Raw genomic sequence first — 14,676 nt, 5'->3', positions numbered from 1 at the left:
CTCTATAAAAATAGTCCCAAATACAAAAAGGAACACTTCTACTCCCAAACATTTTGGGTAAGACATGCTCAACTTTCAAGTCATCCACGTGGTACTATAAAAGAGAGAGGGTATCAATTTTTTTATAATTTGATAATCTACGACACCAATCAAAATAGAATAAAAATATGTTTACCAAAGACAACCAAAATTTTCCTGGGGCAGAGTAAAACCCACAGAGGATTGGGCTGGGAGTCTTGGGGACAAAGATATCTGGCAGTGGTTCTTCTTCCTCCTCCTCCTCAGCTTCTTCCTCTAGAAGTTCAATTTCTTCTAGTTCTTTCCCTTCATCCAATTGTTCTTGTATCCACTTCTGCCTTTCTTTCTCCTTCTCTTCTTTCACTTTTTCTCTCCGTTTAATTTCATCTTCTCTCTTTATTGGAATCAGTAAAACAAAAGCCCTGCTGGGTCAGAGCAAAAGTCTATCAAGTCCAGATTTCCCCAGATCCCTACAGGAATCCTCTCTGAAGTAATTCAGAAACATGTTCCATTGTGACAATGACACTTTCTCCCATGTAAATGATATTAAAATTGCAACCTTTGGGTTGAACAACTTCTTTACCTCTGGAGAGTCAATTAAGTGTACGCTGAACATTTTCTTTTCATTTGCATTGGCTTTTAAAAATCAATACAAATCAGAAATAAGATTAAAAAAACAGTATTATATATATTTATTTACTGGTTTTGTTTGTGATATGTGAAACATGCAATATGAATGTGGAAAGATCCTTTTCTGTATATGAGCTCAATCTACTATATTTATAATGATTCTGATTCACTAATTCTGTCTTGTACTTTATATCTATTCTTTTCTCATCTTTAATAACTAAAAAATGATTAGAAATCAAGCACAAAATGGTAGCTAAATAACATCTTGCCACCACTTTTGTAATAAGCTTTGCTGGAGCTTCACATCCAAATTCAGTTTTTTTAACTTTAGTACTATTGTACTGGTCCAATACTATGAATTTATTGATTTAAATTAATGAATGAATTAATGAGTTAATTTTTTTTCGTGTCAGGAGCGACTTGAGAAACTGCAGGTCGCTTCTGGTGCAAGAGAATTGGCCGTCTGCAAGGATGTTGCCCAGGGGACGTTTTGATGTTTTTACCATCCTTGTAGGAGGCTTCTCTCATGTCCCTGCATGGAGCTGGAGCTGATAGAGGGAGCTCATCCGCGCTCTCCCCAGGTGGGATTTGAACCTGGCAGCCTTCAGGTCAGCAACCCAACCTTCAAGTCACAAGGCTTTAACCCACTACGCCAGCGGGGGCTCCATGACTTAAATGATTACTATTAATATTTTTACTGCTGTACTTTACCAAAATCTGAGACTTTATGCTCCAAAAGCGAAAATACTCTGTAGGTAAGTCCTTCATCTTATAGGTAGATGCTGCATCAAAATCTTGCTGTGGAGCAGGAACCTGGACAACAATGCCATTCTCACAGAAAATAAGCAGCTTATTTTCTCGCTGCAGATCAGAAAATGAAGCACAAACATTAAAACACATGCAAACACTGGAATACGACGGAAAAGGACAGACTTGTAGGAAACATTATATTCCAAAAACAACTATGGGATTATATTATTTCTGTTGTCACTGCTTCACTGTTATTGAAATTATTTACATTATACAGCGTTCCCTCACTACTTCACAGTCTGCTTTTTGCGGATTCGCTGTTTCAGTTTTTCAATAAACTCTAAAAGAATATTATAAATCATACAAAATTACAATTTACAGCCTAAGGAATTTACAATTTACACCCTCCGGGGAGATGGGGCGGGGTATAAAAATAAAGTTGTTATTATTATTATTATTATTATTATTATTATTATTATTATTATTATTATTAAGGAAGGGAGGAAGGAGATGCCGAAGGGAGAGAAAAGGAGCCCAAGCGGCAACGGGAGGAAAAGGAAGTGATTTATCAACACACGATTGGTTGATAAAGACTTAAAATAGTGTATAACTACTAAAATAATGTATAAATATTAAAATAAATATAGCGCCCCTACTTCACGGATTTTCACTTATTGCGGGTGGTCCTGGAACGTAACCCCCGCGATAAGTGAGGGAACACTGTATATTCAATTCTACTTCTACAATTCGATAGTTCAATTCTACTTCTCTTTTATTGCTTTAGCTCAAAGTCATAACAAACAAAACATTTAAATATGACTTAAAAATCAAATAAATTAAAATACACACAGTGGGCCCTTGGCATCTAGGTGAGTTTTAGTTCTAGGACTCCCTATGGATACCAAAATCCATGGATGGTCACGTTCAGAATGCTGTGGCTTGTTTTGTTCAAGTGGGAGTCCTGCATGGACTCCCTTAACAAAGATGATTGCCCCTGAGTCTGTGTGTGCTAAGAGCCAGTTTTTCCCATGGGAACATCCTGGACAACCTGGTAATGTTGTGTTGTTGGTCTTTCCAATGGCCAAATGGCTAGTTTTCGCAATGACCATGTCTGCGTTCTTTTTCCTCTCCCCTCCCCTCTTTTCTTTCAACTAAATTCTTTTTACCATCCTGCTCCCTTTTTCCCTTCCCTTTCTGCAAACAATGTTCCATCTTTTTGCCTTCCTTACACTTTGCTATCTCTAATTCTGTCATTGATGCACCTGGTAATTTCCTCAGTTGCGGAGAAAATGACTTTCTGCCAGGCCCTCATTCACCCTCTCATTTAGTGAGAGGAATATTTTTCACAGAGGATATTCCTCAAATCAAATTTCCACACTGAAACTGCTCCTAATTAAGCACTCTACCAATTTCCTGCTAGGATTTTCCTGAATAATACTATGGGTTGGACTCCACAAAAGGAGATTGTTGTTCAACCTGAGCAATATAGAGTGGACAAGGTAATAGGGGAAATGCAACTCAAAATAGGCAAACAAGTAGTCCAGGAATACCTGGCCACTCTAAATGTATTCAAGTCTCTAGGGCCAGATGAACTGCATCCAATATTATTGACAGAATTAGCAGAAGTAATTTCAGAACCTATGGCAATAATATTTGAGAATTCTTGAAGAACAGGGTAAGTCCCAGCAGACAATAAGGGCAAATGTTGTCCCTATTTTCAAGAAGGGAAAAAAGAGGACTCAAACAATTCAGTAATTGTTTGGGTCCTCTTTTTTTCCCTTCTTGAAAATATGGACAACAGTCAGCCTGACATCAATACTAGGAAAGATTCTAGAGCAGCTAATTAAGGAGGCAATCTGCAATCACTTAGAAAGGAATGCTATGACTACTAAAAGTCAACATGGATTTAAGAAAAACAAGTCATGCTAGACAAATCTTATCTTTTTTGATAGAGTTACAAGCTTGGTAGATTCAGGGAATGCTGTGGATGTAGCATATCTTGATTTAATAAAGCTTCGACAAAGTCCCTCATGACCTTCTTGCAAACAGACTAGTCAAATGCATGCTAGGCAATGCTACTATTAAGTGGATCTGTAATTGGTTAAGCGACCAAACCCAAAGAGTGCTCACCAGTGGTTCCTCTTCATCCTGGAAAGAAGTGACTAGTGGAGAGCTGCAGGGTCGGTTCTGGGCCCAGTACTGCTCAACATCTTTATTAATGACTTAGATGAAGGTTAAGAGGGCACGCTGATCAAGTTTGTAGAAGGCAACAAATTAGGAGGGATAGCTAATACTCCAGAGAACAGGATCAAAATTCAAAATGATCTTAACATATTAGAGAGCTGGCCAAAACTAACAAAATGAATTTCAACAAGGACAAACGTAAGATACTACACTTAGGCAGAAAAAATGAAATGCAAAGATACAGAATGGGTGACGCCTGGCTCAATAACAGTCCATGTGAAAAAGACTTTGGGGTCTTTGTGGACAAGAAGTTGAACATGAACCAACAGTGTGGCGCAGCAGCAAAAATGCCAATGGGATTTTGGGCTACATCAAAAGGAGTATAGTGTCTAGATTGAGGGAAGTCATGGTGCCTCTCTATTCTGCTTTGGTTAGCCCTCAACTGGAATACTGTCTCCAATTCTGGGCACCACAATTTAAGAGAGATACTGACAAGCTGGAAGGTGTCCAGAGGAGGGCAATAAAATGATCAAAAGTCTGGAGACCATGAGGAGCATCTTAAAGAGTTGGGGATGTTTAGCCTGCAGAAGAGAAGACTGAGAGGAGAAATGGTGACTATATTTAAATATTTGGAAGGATGTCGTAAGGAAGAGGGAGCAGGCTTGTTCTCTGCTGCCCTGGAAACTAGGACTTAGAGCAAAGTCTTCAAATTAAAGGAAAGGAGATTCTACCTAAACATTAGGAAAAACTTCCTGACTGTAAGAGCTGTTCAGCAGTGGAACTCTCTACCTTGGAGTGCAATGGAAGTTACTTCCTTGAAAGCTTTTAAACAGATGGATGGCCATCCATCAGGTGTACTTTGTTCTTTTCCTGCACGGCAGGAGGTTGAACTAGATGGCCCACTGGTGTCTTCCAACTTTATTACTATGATTCTATGAACCCATTTGGCTTTTCTTGGTTTGCTTAAATATGCTGCTGCTGAAGTCATTATATGTGGCAAAAGGAGAGGAGATTTTCCTCTTTTTCTTTTTTAAATGAAGAGGAATAAGGATAAAAGGAAAAGCAGCAAAGATTAAGTGAAATGAATTGTATAAATGTAGTTTGAGATGGAAGGCTATTATTATAATCACCTGTCTCTCCTGCTCTTTCCAAAATTTATTGCTCCTAGTGATTGTAACCTACTAACCTCCCAGATGACAATTCCAGATAATATTTGGGGAATAATTTTCAGTTCTGAATTTCCAAAAAAACTGGGGATCCAAGTAACTCCCAGTAGTTCAATAGAATGTGAGGATGCCAAATATCACTTTTTAAAAGTTTATCTTTATTACAATCGATATGTGTTGTCCAAGTGCCAACAATTACACTTGTTGCAGTAACTTCCCATCCATTCATCATTTATGGAACTGATGCCTTCTGCTAAAATCCAAACTTTGATTTTCTCTTATAACTTACAGTGAGTAAACTTTTCTTACAATAATCACAGAGATGTGGAAGTAGATAGATAACTTTTACTACGGTCCATGGACCCACAACTATTGAATAAATAGCATACAGGAATTTACAAATCCCTCGTAATCAGGGAAATAAACTATGCAGACACATACTACACAGTGTCAGGTAATACCCTGATCGGAGACTAGGCTCTTTCTCAGTCTTGCTACCACTGCAAGGAATTTTGCCACCATGAGGGTCACCCCATGGTGCTTGTCTTACAAAAGATGTCAGACCTTCCCTTGCGGGCAATAGTTGGACAATCGGGTCAGGATTGGGTGTAAGAGTTGGCCACGTTGAGCTGAGTAATAGCGACACTGCAAAAAGATGTGTTCTAATGATTCTATTTCATTTCCACCGCACAGGCATAATCTTTGGGAGTAGGGGGTGCCAGATAGTCTGCCATTTAGCAGCTCTGATGGAAATACATTTAGTCTCGCTTTTTAAAAGAGTCTACAGTAATTAGGCACTGTGAGACTGTTAAGATATTCACATAACTTGAATGGCTCAGTGTATGGTAAGTTCAAGGATCTAGGGAAACATGATGAGTTTGAGTGGGCTCCAAGCTCTCCCAGGTCAATGTCCCTCATCCGTTGCTTCAATGATTCCTGTGCCCTTTTAAAACCTAGATGAAGCAAAAGGGACGCTGATAGACCAATTGAGGTCGCTTTCCATTTGGCCCTCCTTGCCCAAAGGGGTTGAGTGGTTTTGGATAGGATAAAATGTGAAAAGTCCATTCCTAGTTTAAATACAATTGTTTTCAGCCATACAGTCATTTTCAGAATCCAGGCCCTTGTGCTTAGTGGGCATTCACCCATTTTTAGAAACAGGACCATGTTAGAAACACAGTACGGCACGTTTAACAGGTGTCTTATAAACCTTGCTTAGACTCTGTCTAAGTTTACATAGGTGTTTTCCCACCAAATGGCTGCATCAAAAAGAAGTTTCAAAGCAATTTTGGCATTAAAATTTTTCAATCCCATGGGGACGTGCTGTCCTTAGTATAGCAGCTCGGCCCGCCTTTGCTTTTTGGGTCACAGATTCTCTATGTTCTTTCCATGATAGTGTATGGTGAAGGTGAGTCCCATGAACTGGAAGCTTTTTCCCTGCTCTAAGAGAAGTTTCCCAATAGACCATTTGTATTTTGTACATTTGCGTTCAAAAACAATAAACTTTTGATTTGCTAAAGAGATGTTAAGGTAATCTCCTGCACACTACCGTTGTTCAAGAGTTGAACTGTACTGTATAAGTACGGCTATATTAAATATGTGTGTATGTATACATACTGTACGTACAAACCTGCACAAGTTTTGATCCTTTAGCATATAGTACATGGCAAAAAATATGAGACAGAAATATTGAGACATACACCAGCAACTCACATGAGAAGGAGGAGACCACTGCAATGCCTGCACAGGTCCTGGAACACTAATGAACCCAATTGGATCATACGTCTCATCAACATTAAAGAAAAATACGTTTTTATCTCTACTCTGAAAAAAAAGATGGAAAAATGATCAGCACCATACTTTTCTAAGCAGCAGCCATGTTTCAGGCAAAGACACATAGAGCCCAAAATTACCATTACTAAATCTGCTTTTGTATGAAGCTTCAAAAGCAAAAGTCATCCTCATTAGTTACCCCTACTATTAGCAGCAAACTCCAGAATTTTTTTTCATCTGCCATTTATAAATGTATTTCAGGCTGAATGCTAAACTCAACTGCCTGGATTTTGTGTCCAACTAAAAAAAAAATAATCTGGAACGTATTGTAGCACATCATTGCAGCTGACCAATACTTCCAGACCATGGTAGGGAAAATGGCACTCAACCCTAGAGGCATTAGCTAGTGTCCCATATATTTAGAAAAACAAAATGTAAGCAGTTGAGTAATAAGCATTAACTGAAACAAACAAAACATAATTCTGTTGGAGTATGCAACCAACTTTTGTTACCAATGTTAGCAGAATACTCAGAAAAGGGAACACAAACTAATCTATAAAACAACATTGCAAAAATTTACAAGAGAACGAATACGAAAGCCCACAATAATGAAAAACATTAATACTAACTAGCCCTGATGGCATTAGATGATATCCTACTTCTTGGGAAAATAAAGCCTAAACCATTTACTAATAAGTACTAATATAAAATGTCAAAACATACTCCTGTGGCAAGTATTTCTCCATGGCGTTCATAGGCCAGTGCAGTAACTACAGAGGTGTGAGGCTTGAAAGCCTGTTTCAGGCGTAAGGATGCATCCGCTAGATTTTCTTGACTAGAAACAATAGGAAGGCCCTTAGGGTTGTAAAGTTCAATAATGCGCACAACACCATCTTGAAATCCAACAACAATTACACCTCCTTTAGGATTTGCCTTTCAGAAAGAAAACAGTTTACATTAGCTTAACGTAAAGACAAAGTGCTAATTTAAACATTGTGTTATTCAGCATCTTATGTTTGCATATATTCAAAATAATTCACAAACTCTGATTCAAATGGTTGTTGTATGTTTTCCGGGCTGTATGGCCATGTTCCAGAAGTATTCTCTCCTGACGTTTCGCCCACATCTATGGCAGGCATCCTCAGAGGTTGTGAGGTATGGAGAAACTAAGCAAAGAAGGTGTATATATATCTGTGGAAAGTCCAGGGTAAGAGAAGAACTCTTGTCAGTTGGAGGCCAGTATGAATGTTGTAGTTAATCACCTTAATTAGCATTGAATAGCTTCATCTCCTGGCTTCTTCCTGCCTGGGGGCATCCTTTGTTCAGAGTCATTAGCTGCCCCTGGTTGATTCATGTTTGGGACTCATCTGTTTTCAGAGTGTTGCTTCTTATTTACTGTTCTGATTTTTGAGTTTTTTTAAATACTGGTAGCCAGATTTTGTTCATTTTCATGGTTTCCTCCTTTCTGTTGAAGTTGTCCATATGCTTGAGGATTTCAATGGCTTCTCTGTGTAGTCTGACATGATAGTTGTTGGTCGAGCATTTCTGTGTTCTCAAATAATATACTGTGTTCAGGTTGGTTCATCAAGTGCTCTGCTATGGCTGATTTCTCTGGTTAAGTTAGTCTGCAGTGCCTTTCATGTTCTTTGACTCGTGTCTGGGCGCTGCGTTTGGTGGTCCCTATGTAGACTTGTCCACAGCTGCATGGTATACGGTAGACTCCTGCAGAGGTGAGAGGATCCCTCTTGTCCTTCACTGACCATTGCATTTGTTGGATTATCTTTGTGGGTCTGTAGATAGTTTGTAGGTTGTGTTTCTTCATCAGTTTGCCTATGCGGTCAGTGGTTCCCTTGATGTATGGTAAGAACACCTTTCCTCTGGATGGATCTTTGTCTTTACTCTCATGGTTTGTTTTTGGCCTCACAGCTCTTCTGATGTGGTGGAGTATCCATTGGCCTGTAGAGCCCAGTTTAGATGCTTTAGTTCACCTTGGAGGAGGTGAGGTTTGCAGATTCTTTGCAACGGTCTGTCAGGGCTTTGATTGTGCTTCTTTTTTGACTTGGGTGATGGTTGGAGTTTTTATGAAGGTATCTATCTCTATGTGTAGATTTTCTGTAAACTGTGTTGATTGGGTTTGCGGATGACCAGAACATCTAGAAATGGCAGTTTTCTTTTCTTTTCTTTTTCCATGGTGAATTGGATGTTTGGGTGGATGTAGTTGAGGTGGTCCAGGAACTTGCTGAGTTCTTCTTCCCCATGGCTCCAAACGGTGAAGGTGTCATCAACATATCTGAACCATACAGTTGGCTTTTTGGTGCTGTTTCTAGGGCTTGTTTTTCAAAGTGTTCCATATAGAAATTTGCTACTACTGGGCTGAGAGGGCTCCCCATGGCCACTCCATATTTCTGTTCCTAGAATTCATTGTCCCAATGAAAGTAGCTAGTGGTGAGACAATGGTGAAACAGGGCTGTGATGTTTTCTGGGAAGTTTTGTTTGATTAGTGTGATGGTGTCAGCTACCGGGACCTTAGTAAATAGGGACACCACATTGAAGCTGATCAGGATGTCCTTGGTGCTTAGCTTGAGGTTGAGTCCTCCCACCCAGGCTTTACGGACTCCCAAAAATCCACAAGGACTCCATCCCATTCAGACCCATTGTGAGTGCTATTGGATCTCCGATTTACAACCTGGCCAAATTTCTGGCTACACAGCTACAAACCCATATTGGGCTCACCACGCACTATATAAAGGACTCAACACACTTCATAGAAAAGATAAGCAACCTCAAGCTAAGCACCAAGGACATCCTGATCAGCTTCGATGTGGTGTTCCTATTTACTAAGGTCAGGAGAGAATACTTCTGGAACATGGCCATACAGCCCAGAAAACATACAACAACCCCGTGATTCCGGCCATGAAAGCCTTCGACAACACATCTGATTCAAACGTTGCTTTGTAATTTCAATATCAAAACACTACTATCATTCTTAGCAGAAGACCTAGAACAGGGCACACACAAAAATCAATAAAGAAAACTGTAAATGTTTGCATGAGAATGAATATAAAAACTTACAAAATAAAAATACAATAAATCTGCTCATTATTATTGTTACGGCAATTGTTGCTATCATATTTATTGGTATTCTCCTTTTTCTTTTTTAAAAGACACTCAAAGTGGCAGATGCCTTCTCCCCCTTCCCATTGTCCAAGCAATTTTGGACCATTATTTCCACCCCCATCAAATAAAAAGAAAGATGAAACCAAAAGTATTTATCCTGCACATTAAAACCTGCTTCTTTAAGCAGAGGTGGGTAAGCTGTGGCCATCAAGAAATTTTTGACTGCAAATCCCATTATCTGCAACTATGGACCATGCTAGCTGAGGTTGATGGGTCAATTGAAATCCAGGTTCATTTGGAGGCCCAAAGATTGTCCATCTTTACTCTAATTGATGATCCCAAGGCTAAAATGCTTGAATCTCAAATGAAGACACAATTCAGACATACAAATAAGTAAAGAAAACTTTATTGTTCATATTGGAAGAAGTTGAATACTGCCAGGAGTGCAATTAACCATCAGAAACCATGTTTTTTGTCTTCTAAACACACAACATGATTTAAAAGGCTACAGATTATTCCAGAGGGACCACTGGTATATTAGAAAAAGTAGGCTATTTTCTGGCCCAAACTTACATTGCTTTACTTACCACTTTTGGTGCCCATGTTATTGCTGTTCCTCCCTGTTTAAACTTCATCTCAGCCAGCTGCACCTTACCAAGGAAATCATAAACACGTACCATACCTATGTTAAAACAATTTAACAAGTGGTCAAGGAAAAAGGAAAAGATGTGTTTATATTGTTTTCTAAGATTCACTATACATTTTGCTATGGGGATCACAATTATTTTCATACCACTAACATTCTCAAAAGAACTATTTTGTAGCTTCAAGCGTTTTTCAAGCACCTTCAAGAACATGCTTAGTGCATAAAGCTAGGACAGATTGCTTTGCATTATTTCTGAAAAATGTGACTTCATATTTACAGTCTATTGTAACCTAAAAGAGCAACGTTTTAGAAGATGCTGGGTTGCAATGAAGTTCTCTTCCTCGAATCAGATACTGCAAAAAAGAACTTTGGAGGTGGCAATACAGCTTGGGAAGAAAAGACACTATCTAAATATGAGTCCAGTGAAATTCGTCTTGTAGAAATCATTGAGAACCTGTGTGATGGTAGTAATTTTGAATGCAACAACATGGTAGAGGAACATGAAGAGCATATAGAGACCTGGTGGTTCAAATGGTGAGCAAAAGAATGTGATCATACTATTTATTGTAGTGATTTCAATAATGGAATATAGAGTTTTAAGGCAAAGGCAGAGTACAGTTTTAATTAAAAAGATAATTTAAAACATTCCATGTATAAAACAATTTCCTGACATATTGTTAGTTTTGTAAGGCACTGCTAATCTGACAGGCTTTAATCACAAAATTGTGAGTAATATAGACAGTTGGTTCTCGCAGAAGCAGAGGCAGCAGGAGGACATTTTTGCTCCCTGGCTTCAGGTAGGATTTGGCTAAGATTTGGCTAAGATTTTAAACTGAGTTTGGGCTTGGCTCCTGTGGTCAAAGTCTAACTGTTGTGTGACTGTTGTGTTGAAAGAGAGCCAGGTACTTAAGTTGATTGACAGCAGGCATTGTCCCCTGTTAATTGAGTTTCTGGGAAAGCTTTATTTGCCAGTGTCGTGCGCACCTCACGGCGTGCGCGAAAAAGACACCTTTACTAACTATCCTTTGAAGTACATACAGGAAACAAAACAACATAAACAAATACACAAAGAGGTGGTTTGGGGCAGTCTGCACATAAAGTGCGTGCATATTACTTAACTGTACAAAGATCCCACTTGGCCACCACACTCACCAAGAGATGCAACAAAAGCAAAACATTCCCATCACATGCACCAGCTGCGGCATGTTCCGCTTTTTCACACAAAAAGTAGTCAACTACATCTGCTCCAAATGCAAACAGATGACTCTGATGGAGGAGAGGATCCAACAGCTCGAGCACCGTATTAAGACCCTTAAGGACATTCAGGCACTCGAGCTCTTCTTGGACACTGCACAACACGCTGCTGTAGATTTGCAGCCTGCATCACACCAACACCACCATGACCATGATCACGAACCTTATGGGGAGACCAACTCAAAGGTAGACAACCCTCAGGCTTGGAAGGAGGTCACCCATAGAAGGAGACACAGGACCAGGCAGCCTCCGCTGAACTCCTCTGCTCAGCTGGATTTACACAGCAGATTTGATATTCTTACACCATCAACATACAATCAGGAAACACATCTTGTGGAGGACCACAGTTTCTTAGATACTACTCAGTGGGCCACCCTTGATCAATGCGCAGGGGATAGCCCTGACGGGGACAGTGCATCACCACAGTCACACTTATGTAATCATGCAAATGCTCCATCCCCAATCATAGACCAGGAGCAACAGGAACATCCTTGGGAGAGTAATGGGCTCTCGGATGTATCTCAATGGATTGTCATTGATGAATGCACTGGGGATGTTGAGGAGGAGGACAACACTTTACACCTACATGATTCACTTCAACAGGAACACTCTTCAGGGGACATACACACTGTCTTGCACAAAAGGGACCCTGCCAATCCTCAAAGGAAACAGGTCTTGGTAGTAGGTGACTCCCTCCTTAGAGGAACGGAAGCCATCATTTCCAGACCGGATGGGATGGCTCGAGAAACATACTGCCTCCCGGGGGCAAAAATACACCATATCACTCAGAGGCTCAGCAGGCTCCTAAAGCCCCATCACCCTCCCCGCCTTATGTTGATTCATGTAGGTATCAATGACACCGCTAGGCATACTTTTCAAAAGATCATAAATGATTTTCGAGCTCTGGGAACAAAGCTAAAACTGTATAATGTACATGTGATCTTTTCATCCCTCCTCCCCGTTGTAGGACATGGCTCTACAAGGGCCGGAAAAATAGTACAGGTCAATAACTGGCTCAGAAAATGGTGTCAAGAGGAGCATTTTGGCTTCCTTGACCATGGTCTACTCTTCCAAGAGGATGGACTTCTGGCAAGTGATGGAGTGCATCTCACACAAGTAGGAAAACATCTTTTTGCACACAGACTCACAAACCTCATCAGGCGCACTTTAAACTAGATCCACTGGAGGAGGGGAACAACAGCCTGGCGAACACTATATTACCCACGACTACAGGGAACCGCCAAAAGGCTAAACGGAGGGCTGCACAAACACAGCAAGGACCAATTACCGAGAGCACAATAATCCCAAATAAACAGCTCAAGGGGAGGTCACAGGGGCTTACATGTCTTTACACTAATGCTCAGAGCATGGGAAATAAGCAAGACGAACTCCAACTCTTAGCACAGCAGCACACATACAATGTCATAGGCATCACTGAAACCTGGTGGGATGACTCCCATCACTGGAATTTAACCATTGAGGGCTATAACCTCTTTCACAGAAATAGAACAAAGGGGAGAGGAGGGGGAGTAGCTTTATATGTCAAAAACAGTTACGTTGCAGAAGAAATGCAAGACTGTAATCCGGGAAACCAGCTTGAAAGCATCTGGATAAGAATCAAGGGAACCGGGACTCAAAAAGACCTTGTCGTGGGTGTCTACTACAGACCTCCGAGTCAGGATGAAGGACTTGATGAAGCCTTCTGTCAACAGCTGACCAAACAGGCACAAAGAAGAGATATAGTAGTAGGGCCACTGCAAGGAGAAGATGGGGTGATGGTGACAGGGGATAGGGAAAAGGCAGAACTGCTTAATGCCTTCTTTGCCTCGGTCTTCTCACAAAAAGAAAGCCATCTTCAACCTCAGCAACATGGAATGGACGAAGGATTGGGGGAAATCCAACCCCAAATAGGGAAACAAGTTGTCCAGGAACACCTGGCCACTCTAAACGAATTCAAGTCACCAGGGCCAGATCAGCTACATCCAAGAGTATTGAAGGAATTAGCGGAAGTTATTTCAGAACCACTAGCAATTATCTTCGAGAGTTCTTGGAGAACAGGAGAAGTCCCAGCAGATTGGAGGAGGGCGAATGTGGTCCCTATCTTCAAGAAGGGAAAAAAGAACGACCCAAACAATTACCGTCCGGTCAGCCTCACATCAATACCAGGCAAGATTCTGGAAAAGATCATTAAGGAAGTGGTCTGCAAACACTTAGAAACAAATGCGGTCATTGCTAATAGTCAACACGGATTTACCAAAAACAAGTCATGCCAGACTAATCTGATCTCTTTTTTCGATAGAGTTACGAGTTGGGTCGATACAGGGAATGCCGTGGATGTAGCGTACCTGGATTTCAGTAAGGCCTTCGACAAAGTCCCCCATGACCTTCTGGCAAACAAACTAGTAAAATGTGGGCAAGACAAAACTACGGTTAGGTGGATCTGTAATTGGCTAAGCGAACGAACCCAAAGGGTGCTCACCAATGCGTCGTCTTCATCATGGAAAAAAGTGACAAGTGGAGTGCCACAGGGCTCCGTCCTGGGCCCAGTTCTGTTCAACATCTTTATTAACGACTTAGACGAAGGGTTAGAAGGCACAATCATCAAGTTTGCAGATGACACCAAACTCGGAGGGATAGCTAACACTCCAGAAGACAGGAGCAGAATTCAAAACGATCTTGACAGACTAGAGAGATGGGCCGAAACTAACAAAATGAAGTTCAACAGGGACAAATGCAAGATACTTCACTTCGGCAGAATAAATGGAAATCAAAGATACAGAATGGGGGACGCCTGGCTTGAGAGCAGTGTGTGCGAAAAACACCTTGGAGTCCTTGTGGACAACAAGTTAAACATGAGCCTACAATGTGATGCGGCAGCTAAAAAAGCCAATGGGATTTTGGCCTGCATCAATAGAGGAATAGCGTCTAGATCCAGGGAAGTCCTGCTCCCCCTCTATTCTGCCTTGGTCAGACCACACCTGGAATACTGTGTCCAATTTTGGGCACCGCAGATGAAGGGAGATGTTGACAAGCTGGAAAGCGTCCAGAGGAGGGCGACTAAAATGATTAAGGGTCTGGAGAACAAGCCCTATGAGGAGCGGCTTAAAGAGCTGGGCATGTTTAGCCTGCAGAAGAGAAGGC

General features: G+C 40.8%; 1 protein-coding gene across 2 annotated transcripts in view; it reads right to left on the bottom strand.

The window, feature by feature from the left end:
* Window positions 1-14,676, bottom strand: part of cfap44 (cilia and flagella associated protein 44) — an 89,494-nt gene that overhangs the window by 47,527 nt on the left and 27,291 nt on the right. For both annotated transcript variants that reach the window (XM_062974768.1, XM_062974769.1), the window contains 5 exons: window positions 10,223-10,317; window positions 7,242-7,451; window positions 6,459-6,569; window positions 1,360-1,509; window positions 176-412 (listed from right to left, as the gene is read on the bottom strand). In XM_062974768.1, coding sequence (XP_062830838.1) covers window positions 176-412; window positions 1,360-1,509; window positions 6,459-6,569; window positions 7,242-7,451; window positions 10,223-10,317 — 803 coding nt within the window. The remainder of the gene's footprint in view (window positions 1-175; window positions 413-1,359; window positions 1,510-6,458; window positions 6,570-7,241; window positions 7,452-10,222; window positions 10,318-14,676) is intronic.

Source organism: Anolis carolinensis, chromosome 3 (assembly GCF_035594765.1).
Source record: "Anolis carolinensis isolate JA03-04 chromosome 3, rAnoCar3.1.pri, whole genome shotgun sequence".
NCBI lineage: Eukaryota > Metazoa > Chordata > Lepidosauria > Squamata > Dactyloidae > Anolis > Anolis carolinensis.
This window is presented reverse-complemented; position numbering and strand designations above follow the sequence as displayed.